Here is a 20,785-nt window from a genome sequence, read left to right as displayed (position 1 = left end):
TAATTGCTTTGTAAAGGATTCTTCCAAGGGCCAGAGAAAAATGGCCCAAGGGAATCCCAGAATGGTTTGGGTTGGAAGAGACCTTAAAGATGTCATTCCATCCCCTGCCATGGGCAGGAACACCTTCCACTATCCCAGGGTGCTCCAAGCCCTGTCCTGAATTTTGGACAAGTGGCCCAGGGCTTTTAAAGCCATGACCACTAGAGAGGGACAATTCACCTGTCCCCATCTCCTGCCTGCCCCTGCTTTTGTGGCCCTGGTTTCCTTCCCCCATCTCACAAACAGTTTTTCCATGCAACTGGGTCACCTTTGAAAGTCAGCAGAAGTGGAGTTACTTTGTTTAAAATAAAAACATGTATTTCTATCACCTTAGGAGTTGTTTCTCTTTCAGCACAGGGACCCTCTGATCCTCCCACCTCCTTTTATCAGCATCTTCAAAAGAGAAAGGGAGTTATAATTGCTTTTTCCCCTCACCACAGAAGACAGGGAGAGGCTGCTGTTCCCCTCTATGGCATCCTGAGAAGAAACACGCTTTGAGCAATCAGTTATTTACAGAACAAAAATAACATCTGGATTTCAAAGGGGAGAGCAGTTCAGAAGAATGAGGCTCTCTCCCCCCTCCCCAGCAATGTTTCTGCTGATTCCCACCCACTGCCTGCACACCCCCTGCTCATCCCAGGGGCTTCTCCCTCTCTCTGAGCATCGTTTGCCTTTGCCACAGAATCCCAGAGTGGTTTGGAGTGGAAGGAACATTGAAGATCATCCAGTTCCACCCCCTGCCATGGGCAGGGACAGCTCCCACTATCCCAGGCTGCTCCAAGCCCTGGCCTTGGACACTTCCAGGGATCCAGGGGCAGCCACAGCTTCTCTGGGCTCACAGGGAAGGATTTTCCTGGTATTTAATGCTGCCCCCTGTCAGTTTGGAGCCATTAGATATCCTGTGGAGAAGCAGGGAGCAGAAGAATGTGAAGAAACCAGTAGTTCCACAGTAGTTCCTTCCACAGTAGTTCCTTCTTTCAGCTCTTTGATTTTTGCTTTATTTTCTGGTTCCTGACTCGGCAGAATCCTCTGAGTCCTGGCACACAAAGCATCTCTCCCACACACGAACCCATCCCATTCCACAGATGGGAAAACTGAATTTTCTGTCACATTAAACCCTTCATTGCTTTAAAGCTGATGAATTGGTGTCTTCAGAGCCATTACCAAAGGTGGCTGAAATTCCCCAATAAAAGCCCACAAGCTCTTAGTAGGGACAGACTAATTAACAGGCCTGTTCTCATTAAGGCTAAAAATCCACCTGCAAACTGCCACATCCCCACTCCTCCCTGCCAGGCAGCTGGAAAGGCACCTTTGGGATGTGTTACATCTCATTTCATCACTTCAACACACAAGTTTTGCAGGAAAAGCCTCCACAAGTCCCTGAAAATAAAGAGCAAGCTTGTTAAAGCCACAAAGAGATTCTACCTCCTGCAATCCCCTGCTCAGGTAACTAAATTCCTACACATGTATTTATAAAATTGTTTGAATTGGCCACAGGGATCACTGAAGGTGCCTGCAAAAATGAAATGATTGATCAAACTTTGTTTCTCATATAATCAATAAATTCCAAACACTGAATGAAGACAATCATTACAAAAAAAAAAAAGCCATTTATTAGATATATGTACATATATACATGCAAAATGATTTTATACACATTTACACAGGTTCAATTATTAATACAGTGCAAAAATGTCTAAAAAGGTACCAGCCCACCTTCTACAAACTCAACAGGTCTTTGGGAGAAAGGGAAAAAAACCCAAAAAATCCAGAGAATTACCAGCTTCATAAAGTGACTAAGCACTGCAAATCTGGAAATTATTGAAGTTTATTCTTTGCCAATTTGCTTGTGCTGAGCTGCTGGGAGAGGAAAAGAGTTTCCAAAAGACTTATCTTGCAAAGTGACAGAATGAAGAAGATGCAATTCAAACCACATTAACCAGTTTAAAGTTGAACAAAAAGGGATGGATTCCTCTTTGGGGAATTGATTCGATACAGGAAAAATCCCAGGTTATGAGTCAGATTTTGTGTTCTCAAACTGCAAGTCATTCTTTTTTATTAAATCTTAAAGCATTGAGATCAATGTAAACTATTCTATTCCTCTTGCTGTTTTGCCAGGAGAAAATGTTTAACTGTATAAATACCGTGTGGATATGGAATAAATAGCAAATTAAAAATAAAAATAGGTCAAACTCTGTGTGCTCTGCCTCATCCTGGAATCCCAACCCAAACCTACAAAGTGCACACAGACTAATCCATGTAGATTCCTTAATATGATTTACACATATTACAGGAAAATAAAAAAGTTGCAAAGGGGTTAAGACCAACACCCAAACAGCTTTGTCATTTTTGTCATTGGGTAGAAAATATCTGAAGATTCAGTCACATCTCCCAAAAATCCACAAAGCAAAAAAAAAAAAAATAGAAGTTTAGGTAAAAGCAGAACTGAATCAGCTGATTTGGTTTGATTTTAGTGGAACATTTTTAGGAAAAGCAATTCAAGAAAAGCTGAATTTAACTTTTCTCCTCTCTCTGCTAATTGCACAATTACACAAACACCCTGTTCTACCCCTTGTTTGCAGAGCTGTGGCTGCCATCCCCTGGCTCAGGGATGGATCTGTTTCAGGACAGAGCAGTTGGAAGCTCTGGAAGCATCAGGAATGTCAAAATTTTACCAATCAGCTCCCTACAAGGCTGAGGAATGCCCAGATGTAAATGCTCTGTGTGCCTCAGAGCAGGGCAGGCTTTGGAGAAACAGGAAAAGCTCTCCTGGACTCTTTAGCCAGAGGGAGGATAAAAAGGCAGGAGCAGGGAGGTGACTTCTGTCCTGAAGTCCTCATGAAGTTTGGTCTGTCTGTAGTATAAAACACTTCAACCTTTCCCCACAGGAATCCAGTGGGTTGATACCTGATTTATGCTCCTGGAAAACACCAGCAGCCATCAGATCCATTATCCTTAAAGTGTTGCATTTCTAGTGTCAGATTTTTGGGGTGTTCTTTTTTCAGATTTTTTTTTTTTTAACTTGTAATCCAAACTCGTGGCTGAGTTCCCTGCAGTCTCCAGAAGTAATTTACCAAGGAAAACTGGGACTGAACAGCAGGAAAATGAGGAGTAGTAAAAAACTCCTCTCACCTGTGGGGTCATCTTGGTGTCTCAGGGACAGTGGTTGAATTGTGGCTTCATTTCTGCACTTACACTCTGACAGAAAACTGGGATAATGACAAACAAACAACTTTAATCCACTCCTTTATAACAGAAAACCTTTCCCTTATGGCACACAGCTCGAGCTGTGTCCTTAAATGTCTGGCTAAAATATTCCTCCATCATTCCTACCAGACTATTCCTCAGTTTGGAGGTTTTTATCACGTTGCTGTTACAGTAAGTGCAGGGAAAAAGAAATCCTTACATTTTCCTCCTGAGAAAAGCTCTGGCACTAAGTCTCCTGATGTCCTAGGAACTGTCCAGGTTGTAATGGGCTGCCCATGGATGTTGTTGCTGCAGCCAGCTGCATCCAGAAGTGCTGCCAAGGTACAGCAGCACACATTTCATCCTAAGATTCCAGCAAAACTCACTGAGATAAAAGGAATTTTGTGAAGTGTTCCTGCAAAAAAGACAACTCTGCTGCACCTTAATCCCTTTGCAACCAGAGGTAGAGACTATGAGAGGAAAAACAAATCTTTGGTGATAGAAATGGGGATGAGCAGAAAGAAAAAAAAATGAAAGGAAATTTTAGGACCGTAATTCCACAATAACACACCTACAGTTCTCTACACCTCAGTTTGAATCTCTGCAAGCCCTCAAGAACAGCTGCATCAAACTGCTCTGCATTTTTTTTAATAGCCAGCCTGAACTATTCATCTATGCCCTAAAATGCCCCTGTGCACCTCAATCCATGACAGAGCAGAACTCCCAGTGCAGCAGAGGTTGGGAATTCCAGCCCTGCAGTCCCCTGCTCCAAAGTGCACACTCAGAAACTCAGCTCAGTGTAAGAACTCACCACCATGAACCACAGGTGTTTTACAGAACAAAGAGAACCTGCTCTTCCCATTCCTGGAAATGGCTTTCTACTCACCAGCTACTCATTTTTTAAAAAAAAAGGTGAAGGAATCAGTGGCCTGCCATAAACAGGCATGGAGGATTTATTATCCATAGAGGCCAAGCAAACATGGAATTGCCCTTATCCTAAAAATGACCTTAACCAAAGAAACAAAGGCCACAAGAGCTGACAGATCACTTACACCCACCTGGATTATTTTCTGCTGCCCCAAGCATATTTGCAATTAACCCATGAGCACACACTTAACTGCAATGTGCTGTTCAGCCAAGGAGATATTTATAGACTTTATGGTTTATAAAAGAGCCACAGCCTTTTCCTGTCCTTCCAAACCTAGAAAAATGACCCTGAAGCCCACCCTCAGCATTTTTCCCACTGATACTACACTCACCTAATTAGAGCAAACAACCTCTTTACTCACATTTACTGAGAATCTTAACAAATTCTAGAGACAAAAATGTCACCCCTCGCTTTACCTTTGTTTTACAGCACAATCTGAGTATTTGCAGCAGCAGAGCAAGACTGACCAGCCAAACTGTCACAGAGCCAGAGAGACAAATGGCAAAATGCTGTCTGGATGGTGGCAGCCAAGGAGGAAAAGCCTGCTGATGGTAAGAACTTCCACCTGTTGGTGACACCTGACAAGCTCTACCATGCACCCTGTGAAACACAGCTGCACCCTTTGCTGTGTGTTGGACATAATTACAGTCTCCTGCTTATCCCAAGCTGCTTGGAGCTGTTCTCTTTGCAATAACCATTGCCATGGATGGTTAAAAAACACTCTGAGCTATTTTTGGCCAGGTGAATTAAAAAAAAAAAGAAAAAAAAGTTGTAAAAACAGAGTAGCAAACCCCAAGTTTGTTTTTTTTTCATACACCACAGTCAGGCTGCTTCTCCAGGAGCTGCCTTGTCAGGATCTGGTAGGAGGAAAGAGAAGCCACTCCTATGTGGAAGGAGATTTGCCAGAGGTTCCGTAATCCATACAAGTAGATGTTGCATGAACAGACACAGAAAAGGAGCACAAATGTCTTCACCTTCCTGGCTGAGCTGTAGAAGAGGTACAGGTAACACTGCAGAAGGAGCAGAGAGGGAGAATTAGCACTGAACTCTGCACAAAACCAGGGATCCAGCTGGGAATTGTTGCCTGGGACAGCTGGAACCCATCTACTGAGAATGTGAAGAGCAAAACCCTCACGGGAGAAAATGCAAAGCTCCCAGAGGAGTCACTTTTTCCCCTCAGGCAGTGACAGATCAGCCTCTCCCACCTCAGGTCAGGATTTCCAGCTGTGCTGATGCCACAGGCAGAGGTCAGCACGTGGAAAGCACTGCTGGTTGTGCACAGCCACTTTGGGAAGAAGCTGCTATAAATCAGAAGGAGAAGAGAGAACTTTCCTTTATTCACCTTCCCTGCCTTCAGGTACTCACAGGGAAAGAAGCAGCAGAGCCTTTCTTTGTGAAAAACAACTTGTATCAAGTATTTAAATCTAAATTAATCTATTAGATCTAAATTCATCTATTCACCTCAGAGCTCTGTCATGAGCAAAGGTGCAAAAAGGCTGAAAGACACTAAATTTTATCATAATTCAATAAATAATCCCATAAATACATTAAAGTCTGCAGATAGTGGTCCCCAAACCATTATCCAAAAGCAAGCAGGGCAGTGAATACACTGTAGGTATCAGTTATTCCCAGAAACAAAACTGCAGCACCTTCCTGCAATGCCAGGCTAAAAGTCAAAGATTTTCCAGCATATATTACCCTCAAATTAAAGGCTGTGGAATTTTTTTAGGAATTCAATGAGCCTTTCAAGAAAAAACAATTTGGAGCATGTTGTATTTTCTTCATTCAAACTCTTCTGTGTAAGTTCAGAGAGAATAACCCCATTATGGGAAAAAAAACCTAAGGAACCATGAGAATTTTTCATGTAAATGACACCATTTTCAATAATGTTGCTGTGCAATCTTTGCACATGTTCATGCCCCAAAAGCCCATCACTAAGCCTGGCACTGACAGGAAGATGTGGTCTCCCTCCCTCCCTTTAGGAAAAAAACATTTTTGGGATGGCATTTATCCACCACACCCAGCCCCCTCTGACTTGACAGAACATGGAAGCACTAAAAAAGCCTGAAAATGCAGTTTTCCAAGGGTCAAAATGTGCCTTGAACTGTTTTTGTGCCACTTCACTGGAATAAATCAGTGGAATCACCTAGGTAGGATATTAAAAACCTCTGTTTAGCCAAAAATGGCTCTGTCTTGTGAATTAAGACATCAAAATAATCAGCAAAAAAAAAAATTATTTGCAGTTAACATACCTGAAAAACACAGGCTAGAAAAGGTAGAAAAAAAGCTATCACATTTCCAATTCCTTCGTGGTCCTCCTGTTGGGATTAAAAGAAGTGACAACTACGTCAGGCACAGCTTTTAGCAAGTGCTGCTTGATATTTGAGAACATTATAAATATAGTCAAGAACCTCTTATCCCAGTTTATGTTGATTGACTGTAACAGTGTTAAACACCAAGATCAATATCATTGGATAAGACATCAAGAATTTGAGGCTTATGTGACAGTTCCTGCTAAATAAAACCATCAGGATACAATCAGGACACTTTTTTTTTTTTTTTCTTCTTTTTTTAAAGTTGTTTACAGTCTCATGTTTATTTAAAAAAAGTTACAGAAAAGGATCTAAAATAAAATACAAGAATGGAGAAAAAAAATCCAGGCAGCCTGGAAAGAATAAAATATTTCTCAAAATTTAAACTTCTCTAGAAGAGAATAAAACACAGAATATTGTGATGTACAGGAAAACACACAAAGTGCAGCAGGTGAGAAAACAACTGCACATTCCCTGGAGAAACAAAACACTTCTTGTGGAAAGATGTGTGCTCAGCTAAGGGGCAGGAGAGCCACCCTTGAACTGGTCACCCAAAAACTCTCTGCTTTTCACTCATTCTCAGGTCTGAGTGCAGTCAGGGTTACCTGAAAGGAATATTCTGCCAGGTGAACTCCTCGGATCAGGTTCAGAGCTCCACACATGATGTTCAGAACAAGTGACAGAATCCCCAGGGGGGTCACAGGCTGCATTCTGTATGTAGGGACTTGAAATGAAAACCAGGCATTAGTGAAAGTTTGCACTATTACCTTCAATCTTTTAACAGAAAACACCACAATTACCTTATGTGGGTTTTAAACACTTTCAAAACCTTTCTTGCTTGCTTCAGGGAAGATTGATTATGAACAGAAACCCCTTTTTTTTTTGTTGTTGTTGCATTTTGTTGTTGCATTGCAGTGTTCAGTTCTTCACACATTCAGAAATCATCAAGAGCTCTGAAGTATTTTTAAACAGGTGAGCAAAAGACTTTTTCTTGACCTATTTGGCATCAATGTCTTCTCCTATGGTGCACACAGATCATTTTTTGTTCATTCCAGCAGATGAGGATGCTCACACTCCTCACAGCTCAGCAGAAAAGCCAGAGGCTTTCACCACCCAGAGGTCTGGGGAAGGGCTTAGATTTCAGCCACCCATCACAGCAAGGCAGCAATCCATCTCCTCCTTAACCAGTAATTAAGTATTTCTTCCCAGTGGCAGTTTGAGGGCTCAGGCTGCCCACATTTCACAGGTAGTGAATTATCTGCCTCCTTCCTTTCTCACCTTCTCTGCTACTACTTAACACCCACACTGCTGAACAGCAATTCTGCATGATAATCTCATTGATACATCCCTAATTAAGGTCAAAGTAATTATCATAAATGTGTGTTTAGCTTTGGAATCTGCTGCCTTTAATTCAGGCTTGTCCAAGAGCCCACCTCCAGTTTTCCCTTGCTTGTTCAACAACAAATTCCACACCTTGATCCTCACCTACATTTCATCCCTGCCCTTGGATCACCACAAGTAGGACAGTTTAATAAGAAATGATAATTTGTAGCTTAGATACCAAATCCAGATCTTCTTCTGCACCAATATCCCCAGGACACAGGAGAGAATGAAGGAGCCCTCAAGAAAACCATCCAGCCCTCAGGATCTTCTCCCTGTTTCCAGGTGGATCCAGATTATTTATTACAGACAAACTGCACCTCTGGCTTCCTTCTGAATGACAGATGAAACACCACAACAGTCACCCCATGGTTTCAGAGAGGAAAACTCTCCTGCCTTCTCCTTCAAGCCAGATTTTGATAGATGGATGTAAAAAACTCTGGTGGCAAATTAATATAGGGATGTAAAGCACCTTTCATCCGTGGCTCTGTAATTAATTTGTCTGGCATGCACTCACACATCCATAATTTCAGCTCCAAAGCAACTGCAGAAGGAACTGTATCAACTCCATTTGATATGTGTCACTTTAGGGAGCATGGTGTGAGTTACTCTGTCACTCAAAGGCACTGTGGCTTTTCTTTTGCTACACAGTGACATTTAAAAAGAACTTGTAGCAGCATCTTTATTCCTTCCCTGACCCCAGAATTCACTTTCTTTCTATTTTTTTCCTGCTATTCCTACTTCCTACTTTTGATTAATTAAATAATGTTGCAGCTACATATAGGTGTAACTCCCCCACAGATAATTCCTAATAGAGACTGTTGTTCTTCCTCAAATTCTAAGGTTTACTTCAGAGGCATAAAATGTCTCTCAAACAAATTATAATTATCAAGCACAAGTGTCATTCATTGAGCAAGATCCTGCAAACTACATGTGCCAAGAGCTCCCAGTCCCTAGGGAAGAACAATGTAGATCTCAATATATGGCTTCTGCAGCATGAAATATTATGTAAAAGCTACATTTTTTTAATCCAGGAGGATAAAAAGAATTGCTGCCACAGAGGCAGGGGAGATTAAAACATCCAGTTGCTCAGGGTTCAGATTCCATGAAAACTGGTCTTGAAATGGTTTGCTGCAGAGATTTATTTCTGCTGTTAAATTCTGAGGTTTAACTCACAAACTGAAATTGCACAGAGAAGTGAGATGGGTCCTGCTAAGAGAAAATAATATTTCACTTCCTTGGGTGAAGTCAGTCATATTTTTATAAAGAGACTTCCATACTGGAATGGCCTATTACATTAAATAAGGGAAGAGTACAAACAGTCAGAGACAGCACAACTCTGCACAAACACAAATAAACACTAATTAGGCTTCACATTGATTTGACTCCTCAAGCACAGAAGTTGTGCACTTCAGAGCACAAGATCCACACAGAAATGTTCTGGGAGCTGTGGGTGATGCACCAGCAGGTTTGAACAAGTACAGAGTAACTGCAAACACCCTCACACAGTGAAGAAATTGAAACCTCTGCCCATAAAAGATTTTCTGGCAGAGACCTGTGGCCATTTCACTGGAGGGAGACACCAGAGTGTGCAGCAGCTTGGATCTGCCTCCTGCAGGCACAGCACAAGGTTGGACACTGAGTCACTCACTCAAAGCTCTGCAGAAAGAGAGCCAGGAGTGAGAAATGAAATCACACTCCAACAGCCTCAACTAAAATACAAGCACACAAAAGGCAGAGAGTGAGACAGCTTCAAAAACAACCCCTTGAAAAGGCTTCTGAAGGACTCCCTGTGTGCCTATGGAAGATGAAGAGCACTCATGGAGGGGAGAGCTGCAGGATTCACCAGCTCGCCCACAAGACGAGTGGCACAAGTTGTTCTGCTGCTTCCCAGAGGCAGCTGTGATGTGCAAACTCCCTGTGCACAGAAAGCTCCTCAGAGCCACCCTGTGCCCTGCACACAGCCCCAGTGTCCTCTGGAGCAGCAGCAGCTGTGCCCACACTGACAGGAGCCAGGCTCTGAGCAGCAGCCAGAGCTGTGTGGGTGTTGATCAAGGCTACGAGGGAAGGGTTTCTGCAGCAGGAGTCGGGCTGGGTTTAGTTAACAAAGGAAAGAACACACAGCAGAAAGAATGGAAGCAAGAAAGGAAAAATCTCTTGTTCTCACAAATACGAACAAGGACAAAGCTGCCTTGGCTTTTCTGGCCCTTTTCACACCAAACTGAAGAGCCAGAGGATGAGCTCACCCAGCTCCAGCGAGGCCAGGAGCAGCTCCAGCCATGTGAGGAGAGGGATGTTTGGATCATCCCTGCATCGATCAATCTGCACCAGGGAGTGCAGTCACAATTCAATCCTGCTCTCCTGCAGCCACAGCATTTCAAACAGCCTCTTGTAGAGCAGAGCCATCATATAAATAACATTAACATGGAACAAACACTGTGCACACAGCTAAACTTAGAGCAGCAAAGTGCGATTCAGCTGGGAGGGAATGATGAGAGGAGAGAGACACAAGCCAGGAAAGCTGACTCCAGTGGAGGCAAACAGATGATCATAAACATGATCCTTAAAATAAAGGCAGAACAATCTGTGAGAGTATTTGGGTTAGACCAGAGAGAACAGGCAGAAATAAAAAGCCAGATGGAAAGTAAAGGAAAGCAATTAGGAATAAGAGGGAAGTGAAAATGTATTTCTGATCTGTGGACACAGACTAGATCACAAATATTTACTGGCACTGAAGCTGTTCAAAATTTAAAGAAAAAGTGCAAAGAATTTCTAAGCCCTGTTATAACATGAAAAGATTTAACCTTCAAGCACAGTTCTGAGGAGCACTCACAAATCTGACTGGCAAATAAAGTGGTTTTCATTCTATTTTTAATTCCTCCTGGCCAGTGCCCTTCCATACTCTAATTTAAAATACCTATGTCAAATTAGATTCCAGCTCATCTATCACAAACAATTAGATTGAGCAACTGGAACTTAATTTTATTAGTGTTTCATAAGCCAAGAACAAAAAAAAAAAAAGGAAATACAAGCTCATGGAACTCCAAGCTGCATTTAAACCACCGTGCTAATAGGATTAAAATAGAGTATGGTTTAGTGGTGGACTTGGCAGGGTTTGGTTTCTGCTTGGACTCAATGATCTGAAAGGCTTTCTCCAACCTAAATAATTCTGATTTCATTTGTGGAGGAGGTAGGCAGGACCTTGACTGTGCAACTGAAACACAAGTGAGAGGTACCATTTTTATTATAAAGTAGTAGAAGTTGGTACTTCAAAAGCAGGCAAAATGTCAATTATTGTTATAAAAAAGGCCCCTGTCAAGCCTCTGTGTTTTTTACACAGATACACAAGTCCTCTTTCAAAATTTTAGTCAAATGGGTTAAATTTTTTTTTAAAAAAATAAGGTAAAAGAAGAAAGCAAAGAGGGGAAAACAACTCATGTCAGACAATGTAGGAACAAGAGTTTTACCCTCAGCTTGCATTTTTTTCATCTTTGTTTCCCTCTAGGCTGAAGAAACTCATTCAAACTGTAATTACAGATCTTTCATTAAGAGTCTGCAACAACCAATGAATCAGTGGAGCTGCTGTAGAAATTTGAACAAACAAGGATTTTAAGAGAAGAGAATTCCACGTGGAAAATATCAAGCCCAGCCTATATTTTCCATACAGAGATGAAGATGTAAGGCTGGAAAAAGACCCCCCAGCAGTCTCCAAAGCCCTGCTGCATACCTGCTGCAATGCAAACCCCATATGTTGTTTACTGTGATGGAAAAAGCCTTTTTTTTGGTTTCACACACCACGTAAATAAACATTTCTCGGTACACAAAGGAAGCCCCACATGTTTTTCTGCCATGTGCAGGGTGAGGAACTCTGCTGTCACCTCGTGTAGAAGCAACTTACCAACCTCCACATGGCCTCCTGCGTGCCCTCCATTGCTGATCCCGTTCAGCAGCTCTGTGGCCTCCAGCTGCAGCTGCACTGGGGGCTGCAGCTTCAGCTCCTCCTCCACCCTCTCCCAGCTGCCCCTGGCCCGGGAGCCACGGGTGCTGTTGAAATGCTGTTTCACCTTCTGAATGATGTTATCTGAAACAACAGGAAAAGCTGCTCAAATCTCCTCTGAAAAACTGACTAATTCATGCTTAAGTGTTATTAAAACTTTAATTGTGGTGGTATTTTATTCTATCACGGCGTTCTGTTTGATTGTATTAATTTCTTTGTTTTGTTTCTTACTGGTTTCAGGTGTAAAATTCTACTGCTGGCTAGGGAAAAAAAATACTTCTTTTAGGTATTTCATAGCACAGAAATGTTTGGGATGGAAGGGACTTTAAGGTCCTTAAGTGCTACCCCTATGCTCTGGAACCTTCCATTGTTCCAGGCTGCTCCAAGCCCTGTCCAACCTGGCCTTGGACACTTCCAGGGATCCAGGGGCAGCCACAGCTTCTCTGGATCTGGGTAACTGCACCTCCCCACCCTCACAGGAAAGAATTTCTTCTAATATCTACTCTAAATAATAATAAAAATTATCTGTAACTACCGAACAAAATATTAAAATCTTAAGCATCAAGTGCATCTTAGATTCAAACACAGGAAAGAAGATGATTAAGTTAATAAATAAATAACCACACAGCAATATTAGGCACTCAGTAACTTAATAAAGTATAATAGTAAAAATTATTTTACAGATGTATTTTTTCTTTAAAAAAATATGATTTATGCAATTAAAAGAGGCCAGAAATTCCCCAACTCCTACTCAAGTTAAAAAAAGCAAGAAAAGGAGTAATGTGGATCTGAATATGAAATTACATCCTGGCTGTGCCCTGCAGGGAATCTACCCAAAAATCCAAGATGGGTCTAAAAGAAGCTTTCCTGATGGATTTCTCAAGTTTTTAAGCCCGAGTTTAACACTGTTACTGAAATCTGGACTGAAGTGTGCAAACATGCTGCAGCATATTATCCTTTTCCAGAAAACTCTCACTGCAAGGGAATTGTGTCTTTCAAAGGTGTGAGGTTCAGTAGAGCAGCCACCACTTGGCAAGAAAACCAATTATTTCAGGTTAAAAAAAAAACACTGGGCATGGTTCTGAAGTATTCTGACTCCAAGTCATGCCAGAAATAAAGCTGCCCATAATAATCTATTCTGTCTCCCTTTTTTCCTGTACTCATCTGTCTCCACTCATCAGATTTTTTTAAATTAAGTTAGAAAGTGTCTGAGGTATCAATTTCTTTCTTCTTCTCTGCTTGTTCATCAATCACCAGAGCATTTTGTTCATAATAGATGAACTCTCAGGAACTCCAAATACTCAAATAGTTTAGGGCATTAAGATCCTCACTCCTCCTCAACATGCAGGCAAAGGCACACCCCAAGTCACTTTCATCATCAGCCTCTGGCCAGGAAATGTTAACACCATAAACTTGGCTGAGAGAGGATTTTTACTATTAGAGAACAAAGTTACAAACCAAATTCAATAAATGCATATGGTCTGGAAGCTGAATTGATGCTCCTCGTGTTGTAGGAAGCAGCAAATTCCCACCGAAGCTCTTCCAGGAAGCAGAAGGCCATGATGGTTGAGTAGCTGCTGGAACAGATTGCCATGCAGGCAATATCCCCAGAAGAAAGGAAACTGAAATAGAAATTTTAAACAATCACATCAACACAAAAAGGTGAAAGACCTGTTGAACGTGAGGATGAAGCTGTGTTTTCTGTCAGAACAAAATGTACAGACTGAGCTGAGAGCAGACTGCAAAAAAAGAGATTTTTGTTGTTGTCAAAGTCCTGCAATTCCTGTAGATCTATTTTTTCTTGTACAATTATTTATTCTTAACTCATCCAGGATGCTGAGCACAGTGAAGAGCACAACACAGACTTTATTAAATTGGTACATCAGTACAAATCGAGGACATTCTTTTCCCAGGCTGGCTTTAAATCACATTAATAAAAACCAAGGTGGTCAGAAAACCAATTTTGAAAGAAAATGCAGAAAATAAGTAAAAGCAAGGAAGTTTGCTCCCAGGAAGCAGATTGATTCCTTGCTTCCCTTGAACATGGCAACATCATATAAACAGCAAGAAATATCTGCTAATTTGCACAGCCCAAGATTTTCAAACACTTCCTGCTACATCACAATAAAAATTCTACTCTAAAAGGGACTCCTCTAACACTGAATCCATATTTATGTAAAAGTTTCCACTTGCAGATGGTCCAAACCTGCCAGGAGATTTCTCAGGGATATCTTCCCTTGCAGCCCATCCATTTGTCAGCAGGAAATCAGTTTAACACCCAAGCTTTGAAACTGAACAATTTGTCTCTTTCCTACTCTTCCTATATTTTATCCCAGCTTCATCTCACACTCATGGCTTCTATTTCATTTCATTTTCATTTATTTGCTGCACAGCAGATTTGGGATTTACAGTTTTGCTTGGCTCTGCCAGCCCCAGTTCCACTGGGGAGCTTCCCCAAATTCCTGCTGCTCCCAGCTCCCAGCTGGGATCAACACCATGCCTGCCTAACACCACCTTTTCCAAGCTGTCCATAATTTATGGCCTTTCTGCCACGGATCCATTTGCACTGCTCTCATTCCAGAGCCAGGGCTGAGCTGCTGCACACACCACAGCAGATGAAAAAGCAGCAGGACTTGTTGGCATCAAAGGGCACAAGTTTGCTTTGAGTGAAAAGGAATTGAGATGAAAATCTCTGCTTTTCCAACTGTTTCAGTGTAAATTCTTGTATTTTTTAACTCCCCCAAAAAGGGATGCTTAGTTTTAGCTTAGGGTCACTTTAAGTTTTCTCCCATTTGCTCACCAGAAATGCAATCACAAGCTAAAATTAACTTCTTAAATGAGTTTTAAACAATTTTCTTCATTTATTTCTCTGTAATTTCTTTAATAAATTTCTTCTCCTAAACTAAAACATTCCAAGGCACTTGGATACCTTCTTAAAGAGATTTGTAGAAATCTGTGATACTCCAGTTACTGAGAGTAAAAAGCACTGCCCATTGAGCAGGAGGCTTTTGTTACACAAAATGAAAATTAAAATGAGCCAAATACACATAAGAAAAATATATATAATTGTATAACTAAATATGTATAAATATTGTGTATCTGTATATAAATATGTAACTTAATAGATATAAATACCATGTATGTATATGGAAATATTTATATAGAAATACTTATATGAAAATATTTATATGTATAAATGTGTATATATAAATATAAGTGTAAAATGAAATGTGTGTAAATATAAAATAAATAACAGTTATGTAAGTATACTTGTGTAAAGTAACATACAAAATATAATATATCAATATATAAAATATATAATATATATAAAATATATAAAATATATAAATATATAATATATAATATACAATATACAATATATAATATACAATATACAATATATAATATATATCATATATAATATACAATATATAATGTATATTTATATATCATATATAATATAGAATATATATTTTATATATAATAAAATATATAAAATAAAGACATAAATGTATAAAATATATGTAAATATATAAATATATAGAATATATTCATTTATATTAACTATATATTAATATCTAATATATAATTAATATTATATATATTATATAATAATATTATTTATACATTATAGAAATATAAGTATATAAATATATATGAATATATACAAATATATACAAATATATAACTAAGCACATTCTCACTACACTGAGCAGGAACTGAGGAATAAAGCTTCAAAATCATTGGATTTCACAGCCTAGACAAGCACTGTGGGATTTCAGACTGGAATTAGGCACTGCAGACCACACCCAGGGCATTATTTCAATAGAATACTAATCCCCAAGAGCATTATTTCAAAAATTAAAGCCAAAACCAGCCCAGCAGAGCAGAGCAGGGACTCACTGAATGCTCAGGTTACGTCCTTTCGCCGTGCCCCGGCTGGGATACCGCGCCAGGATCGAGGATAACGCCTTCAGTCTCTTCCTGCATTCCAGAAAGTCCTGGTTGAGATGGAAATCTGTGGAGGCTGAGAGGGGAAGCCCATCCCTCACCCTCACCACACAGGCAAAGAAGATCATGGACATTCTCCACGGGAGTATTCATGAGGACAACCTGCAAATGAAAGATTTAAGTCAGTTCATTCCAAAATTCCAGGCAGGAATGTGTGAGGATGAGGCTCAATTCACCACTGGAGCTGAACAGCACCTCTGGTGACACCTCTGCTATTGCAAAGCAACCAAACTCTTCTCAAAGCTCATGGCTGTGCCAAATTCTTGCCTCTCAGATCAAAATATGAGGCAGGGGATTTGACAGAGGAATTACCTACCTGAAAAATATTCCTGTTTTCTCTCCTGCTTTGTCCAAACAACCAGAAATGCTGAGTGAAGTTCTGACAGGTGTTTGTGGAAGCTCCTGAGCCCCACTGATGTGGTGCATCTCCACTGGAGCTCCTAAAAGCTGCCTGAGCATGGCACTTCTCTATTTTCTAGCGTAACACACAAATCCAAAAATAAGTTTTAGGCTAGAGCCTGTCAAGTTCTTTTTACAGACTCACCTAGGGCTAAATATAGATTAAAAGTTGCCCTCTCTTGACTTCTTCCTCTTTAAGAGGTCACAAACTCCCGTGGAAAGTTATTCTTGGGCTTCACCTGGCATATCCAGAACATGCAGAGATGTGTCCTTCAGACATACCATGAGGATCCAGGGCACAGTGTCAGAGGATTAACAGCACTTCATATCATCTCTGAAAGAGAATCAGAATGAAATAATTAAAAATTCGTTTAAAAAGCTAATTAATTACCTGTATTTACATGTGTATTTACCATCAGATCTCCTGTGAAGCAAGGAAAACATATCCTAGGAAGTGCTTTGCCTGAAGGAAAACAAACAACTCATTTTCTTATCCAATGTATTCATTTCTAGACTCATTCAAAGGTGCTGTGGAATGACATGAAAAATGTTTATCATGTCCCAATCAGAATTTTTTTAAAGTTGTATCAGTAAAAAGAACAGCTCTAAATCAGCAGATTTTAAGGGATTACCACAAACAACTCAAGGAATAAAAAGAGGGAAAAAAGGAAAACCAAAGACATTTACTTGGCTTCAGGCAAACAACATAAATAAAGCACTGGGGAAATAAAAAGAAGGAAAAAAACCCCCACACTTCGTGAACTCCAACTTTTGATAGAGAGAACTGCTTTGACCAGCCCTGTATCACACAATTCATTAGGATGCTCAAAGTGTCTTTGAAATGTGGCTCATCAGGACAAGCTTTTCTTGTCTGAGAAGTCCAGAGAGCAAAACCTTTTCCAATTCAGGCACCCCAAACTCTCCTGATGCCTGACAAAGGCTGAGTTCTTGCCACAGGCAGCACTAAGAGGGTCTCATTTCTACCCCACAGGAATCATTCCCACAGAAATTGTGGGAACCATCCCTCTGTCCAAGGTGCCAGCACTTTAAAGCAACTGCAATTATCAGAGGATAATTATCAGAGGAATTAGCAGAAAGCACAATGAAGGCACAAAACTTGTTTCCTTAGAAAAGCAAATTAAAACTACAGAAGATCAGACATCTCTTGAGAAGTGTTGTCTTGAACTTTTCAAATGGAGATTAAAGAATTAGATGTGATTTTTTTTTCCACAATCCCTCTCACAGTTCTCCTCCAGCTGTCATTTAAGTTGTAAAAGCAAACTAAGCTCACCAACTTCAACACACATCAAGAAGAATTTCAACAATAATCGTGATTATTATAAATCAGTTTGAAACTTCCCATCAATCTTCAATGTGCTCGTAGCCATTGATAAAACAGTGCAGAAAACTTTTACATGAAAGTGAAATAAACCAAAACAAAAAAGAACTTTAACAGAAATATTAACTTTTACACTGCCAACTTCTAAGCACAGTTGCTCAGAATTGCAGTTTTAGAATGAAGGGTTGGTAATATTGATGAAGTTTAGCCCCAAAATAATTCCAGGACAGCCAGAAGATGATCAGGACAACAAGAAAGAAACAAACTGAAAAATCAAAGACATTTTCTAAAACCTACCCAGCCCATTAAGTTATTCAGCTCCCTATGCCACTAAGAGCAAGAGTTTAAATGTAAATATCTGTATTTTTTATTAATCACTAAGGATAACATCACCTACAGTTAACCAACTGCACATATGAAGTTTTCCAACTTTCCAAGACATACAAACCTTCCTGCTGCAGCACCCAATGCTGTCACTGAGTATCAGCTGCCCATCAGAGGGATCCTTTGGTCTGGGAAAGAAAGATCAGGTATCCACCAGGCAAACTTCCCAATTAAATGCCAGACTGCACTGGAGAAATGAGTCCTTTGGTTTTTCCTTTGGCACAGCCCTTGCTACTTTCCCATCAGATGATGTTCAGGGCTGTGCTGCTTTGGCAAGTGACAGCCACCAACAGCACTGCCCTTGGAATTTTAACTACTTGCAAGCCAGTTTTGCCACGTCACCTGTGTCCAAGCACAAAGTATCACAGCTTGCTGGGCTGATCAAGGTGTCCACGTAAGGAGGTGGCTCGATGCTGTCACTGTGTCACACTGGCTGCCCTTTCCTCCAGCAGTCTGTCTGGCTGCACACCATCAGCAGCCCAAAGATCTGCAAGCGCCTGTACGTGGCAGCTCTTTGACCTTGGCTCTGAACTTGGACAATGAACTCAAGGCTTTGGATTCAAATCTTGCAGAGTTCACAACTGATAACATCATGTCAGCATCAGAACACCTGTTCTGGCATAAAGCAGAACCATGGGAAGTATTTCAAGCAATTGTTTCAGAAGAACAAGTTATAATTTATGACTAAAAGAAACAAAGCCATGTTTTCATTTCTTGAAGCACCTGTACATTCAACAATGCTTCAGAATAAAACTGCCTAGTGCAAGACTCACATTAACAGCACCAATCTCAGAATAAACAATTCTCCAGTGTATTTAAGCCACCTGGAGCACAATTCCCCCTTCCCTCACTTCCTAGGGAGCAGCCAACTCTCCAGTGGCTGTGTAGGGATTATCAAGGCAGCCTCAATCAGACCTCCTGCACTTTACTGCGTGTTACGCAAGCTCCTCTGGCTAAGAAGATTACACCCAACTCACCAGGCCACACTTCCCCAAATGCTCAACAAACTCCTGTTTTATTGCCTGGACTTAGAAAACAATCTGCTCAAAAGGCCGTGAAAGCAAATGCAAACCAGTGCAGAGTTCATAAGGGGGAATTATATCAAAAACCTGGTTCTTTCAGAAATTACCTCACCAGCAAAAACAGGTTTCAGTCCAAGAATGGCACAGTGCTCACAAAAAATGTGACCAGGATTTCTCCCAAGTATTTGCTGTCTGTCCCTGTTCAGAGACACATTTCCCTGCTCTCTAGTGGTGTCCAGCTTCAACCCTATCTGTTTTGTCCAGTTCTGACCTTCCTGCTGAAGGAAGAGCCAAAAGCTTTAGTGGATGTTACCATGGCCCTGAAGCAGGATGTGAAGTGCTTTTGACACATGACAGTTTGATATATGACAACAACTACCACACTAAAGAATCCTTCCTCAGGCAGGTGATCTCCAGAGGGAGTCCTGGACAGCTACAGGTGGGATGAACATGAAAGAGACTCAGGTTGACTCATCAAACACAAAACCTGAACTGCAGCTCCAGTGCTGCTTTGGGTCTCACCCAACAAGGATGTGGTTCATGAGGGAGATTTATCACATCCCTGAGGGAGCAAGAAGTGGAGTTTATCTTCATCTCGGGTGTATTAAAAAAAGCAAATCCAGAACACTGTTAAATTTCTCATTTTCTAAAACTGCATCAGTATCCACCTGATCCTTCCCAGCTGATCTCCATCCAACCACCCAGCAGTGCTGAGCAGCTACAGACACCCCAGACCCACTCTCCAGACTGAGCAGTGAATAAAAGCAATTTGAAAACACGCTGCTATCTCAAAATTTAACACAGGATTTGTGCACATCCAGAGCTTTTAGGCTCCTATAAATCCTACAGGCTTACTCTTATCCCCAAGGGGAAGCATGTGGAAAACCCTTACCATCACAAATCTGTCCGCACACACTCCTGTGGATTACCAGAAATAAAGCACACACAAACCTCCAACCCCAGCACCCAGCTCCCACTATTCCAACAGGCAATCCTCCAAACCCTTTCCCAAACCACACTGCAACAACTCTGTGATGCTCTGAGGCTCTGCCTCACCTTCATCTCTCAGAAACACCAGCCACTTCACCTGTTCCCAAATATTCACCCACCCCACCTGCCTGAATCCTCCCCAAGCCCAGCAGCTCATCCCTGTCCCTTCACAAACCCGTGTAACTAAGGACCCATCCCACATCCATCCTGTTCCACTCACATTATACAGAACTACACCCTACCCACACCTCTCCCCCCGCATTAGGCATCCTAAAAAGATCCTCAAAATAAAATCCCCAAAAGAACCCCCTTGCCACGCTCTTCAATAAACCCGGGCACCTTGACAGCAAACATACCCATGCCTTCACTCGGGCTCTGCTTTGTACTGACAAGGCCTTGCACACACCCCTCGAGCACGCAGACACCCCAAATCCATCCCGCGGCTCCCAAACCCTCACGTTATCCCTGCTCACCCCAAAGCCATCCCCAACCCAACCCACACCTCCTCCTCTACCCCTCAAGCACCCCAAGGAGCCCCCAAACCCTATATCCAAGCCACGGGATCCCAATCCCAACACACACACATCCCCTCGCTCCCCATCACATCTCCAAAGTCCCCTCAGCGCCTTCCCAATCCCCCCGGACACCCCCAGCGCCCTCCCAGCTCACTCCCCCCACACCCTTCCAGCCGCGCACACATCCCGGATCGCCCCGGGGACGCGGAGGGCACGGGGGCAGAGGAAGAGGGTGAGGAGCAGGGTCAGTGTCCCCCTGCCCGGCCGGGACCCTCCGCCGCTC

The 20,785-nt window shown here is 41.6% G+C and overlaps 1 protein-coding gene across 3 annotated transcripts; it reads right to left on the bottom strand.

The window, feature by feature from the left end:
- Positions 1-1,634: 1,634 nt before the first annotated feature.
- Positions 1,635-20,418, bottom strand: SEC22C (SEC22 homolog C, vesicle trafficking protein). 3 transcript variants are annotated; one of them, XM_015619745.3, is made up of 8 exons: positions 18,040-20,418; positions 16,398-16,586; positions 15,746-15,955; positions 13,301-13,464; positions 11,744-11,926; positions 7,071-7,189; positions 6,406-6,471; positions 1,635-5,163 (listed from the first exon to the last, which is right to left on the bottom strand). In XM_015619745.3, the coding sequence occupies exons 3-8, from the start codon at positions 15,925-15,927 to the stop codon at positions 4,963-4,965; spliced, it is 915 nt and encodes a 304-aa protein (XP_015475231.1). In that variant the 5' UTR covers positions 15,928-15,955; positions 16,398-16,586; positions 18,040-20,418; the 3' UTR covers positions 1,635-4,962. The 3 variants fall into 3 exon arrangements, with proteins under 3 accessions (XP_015475231.1, XP_015475232.1, XP_015475233.1); XM_015619746.3 differs by having other exon boundaries at positions 16,535-16,586; XM_015619747.1 differs by lacking the exons at positions 16,398-16,586; positions 18,040-20,418 and adding an exon at positions 16,170-16,390.
- Positions 20,419-20,785: the final 367 nt, after the last annotated feature.

The sequence above is a fragment of the Parus major genome, chromosome 2, assembly GCF_001522545.3.
Source record: "Parus major isolate Abel chromosome 2, Parus_major1.1, whole genome shotgun sequence".
Lineage (NCBI taxonomy): Eukaryota > Metazoa > Chordata > Aves > Passeriformes > Paridae > Parus > Parus major.
Note: the sequence above shows the minus strand (reverse complement) of the source record. Positions and strands in the feature narration are given on the sequence as shown.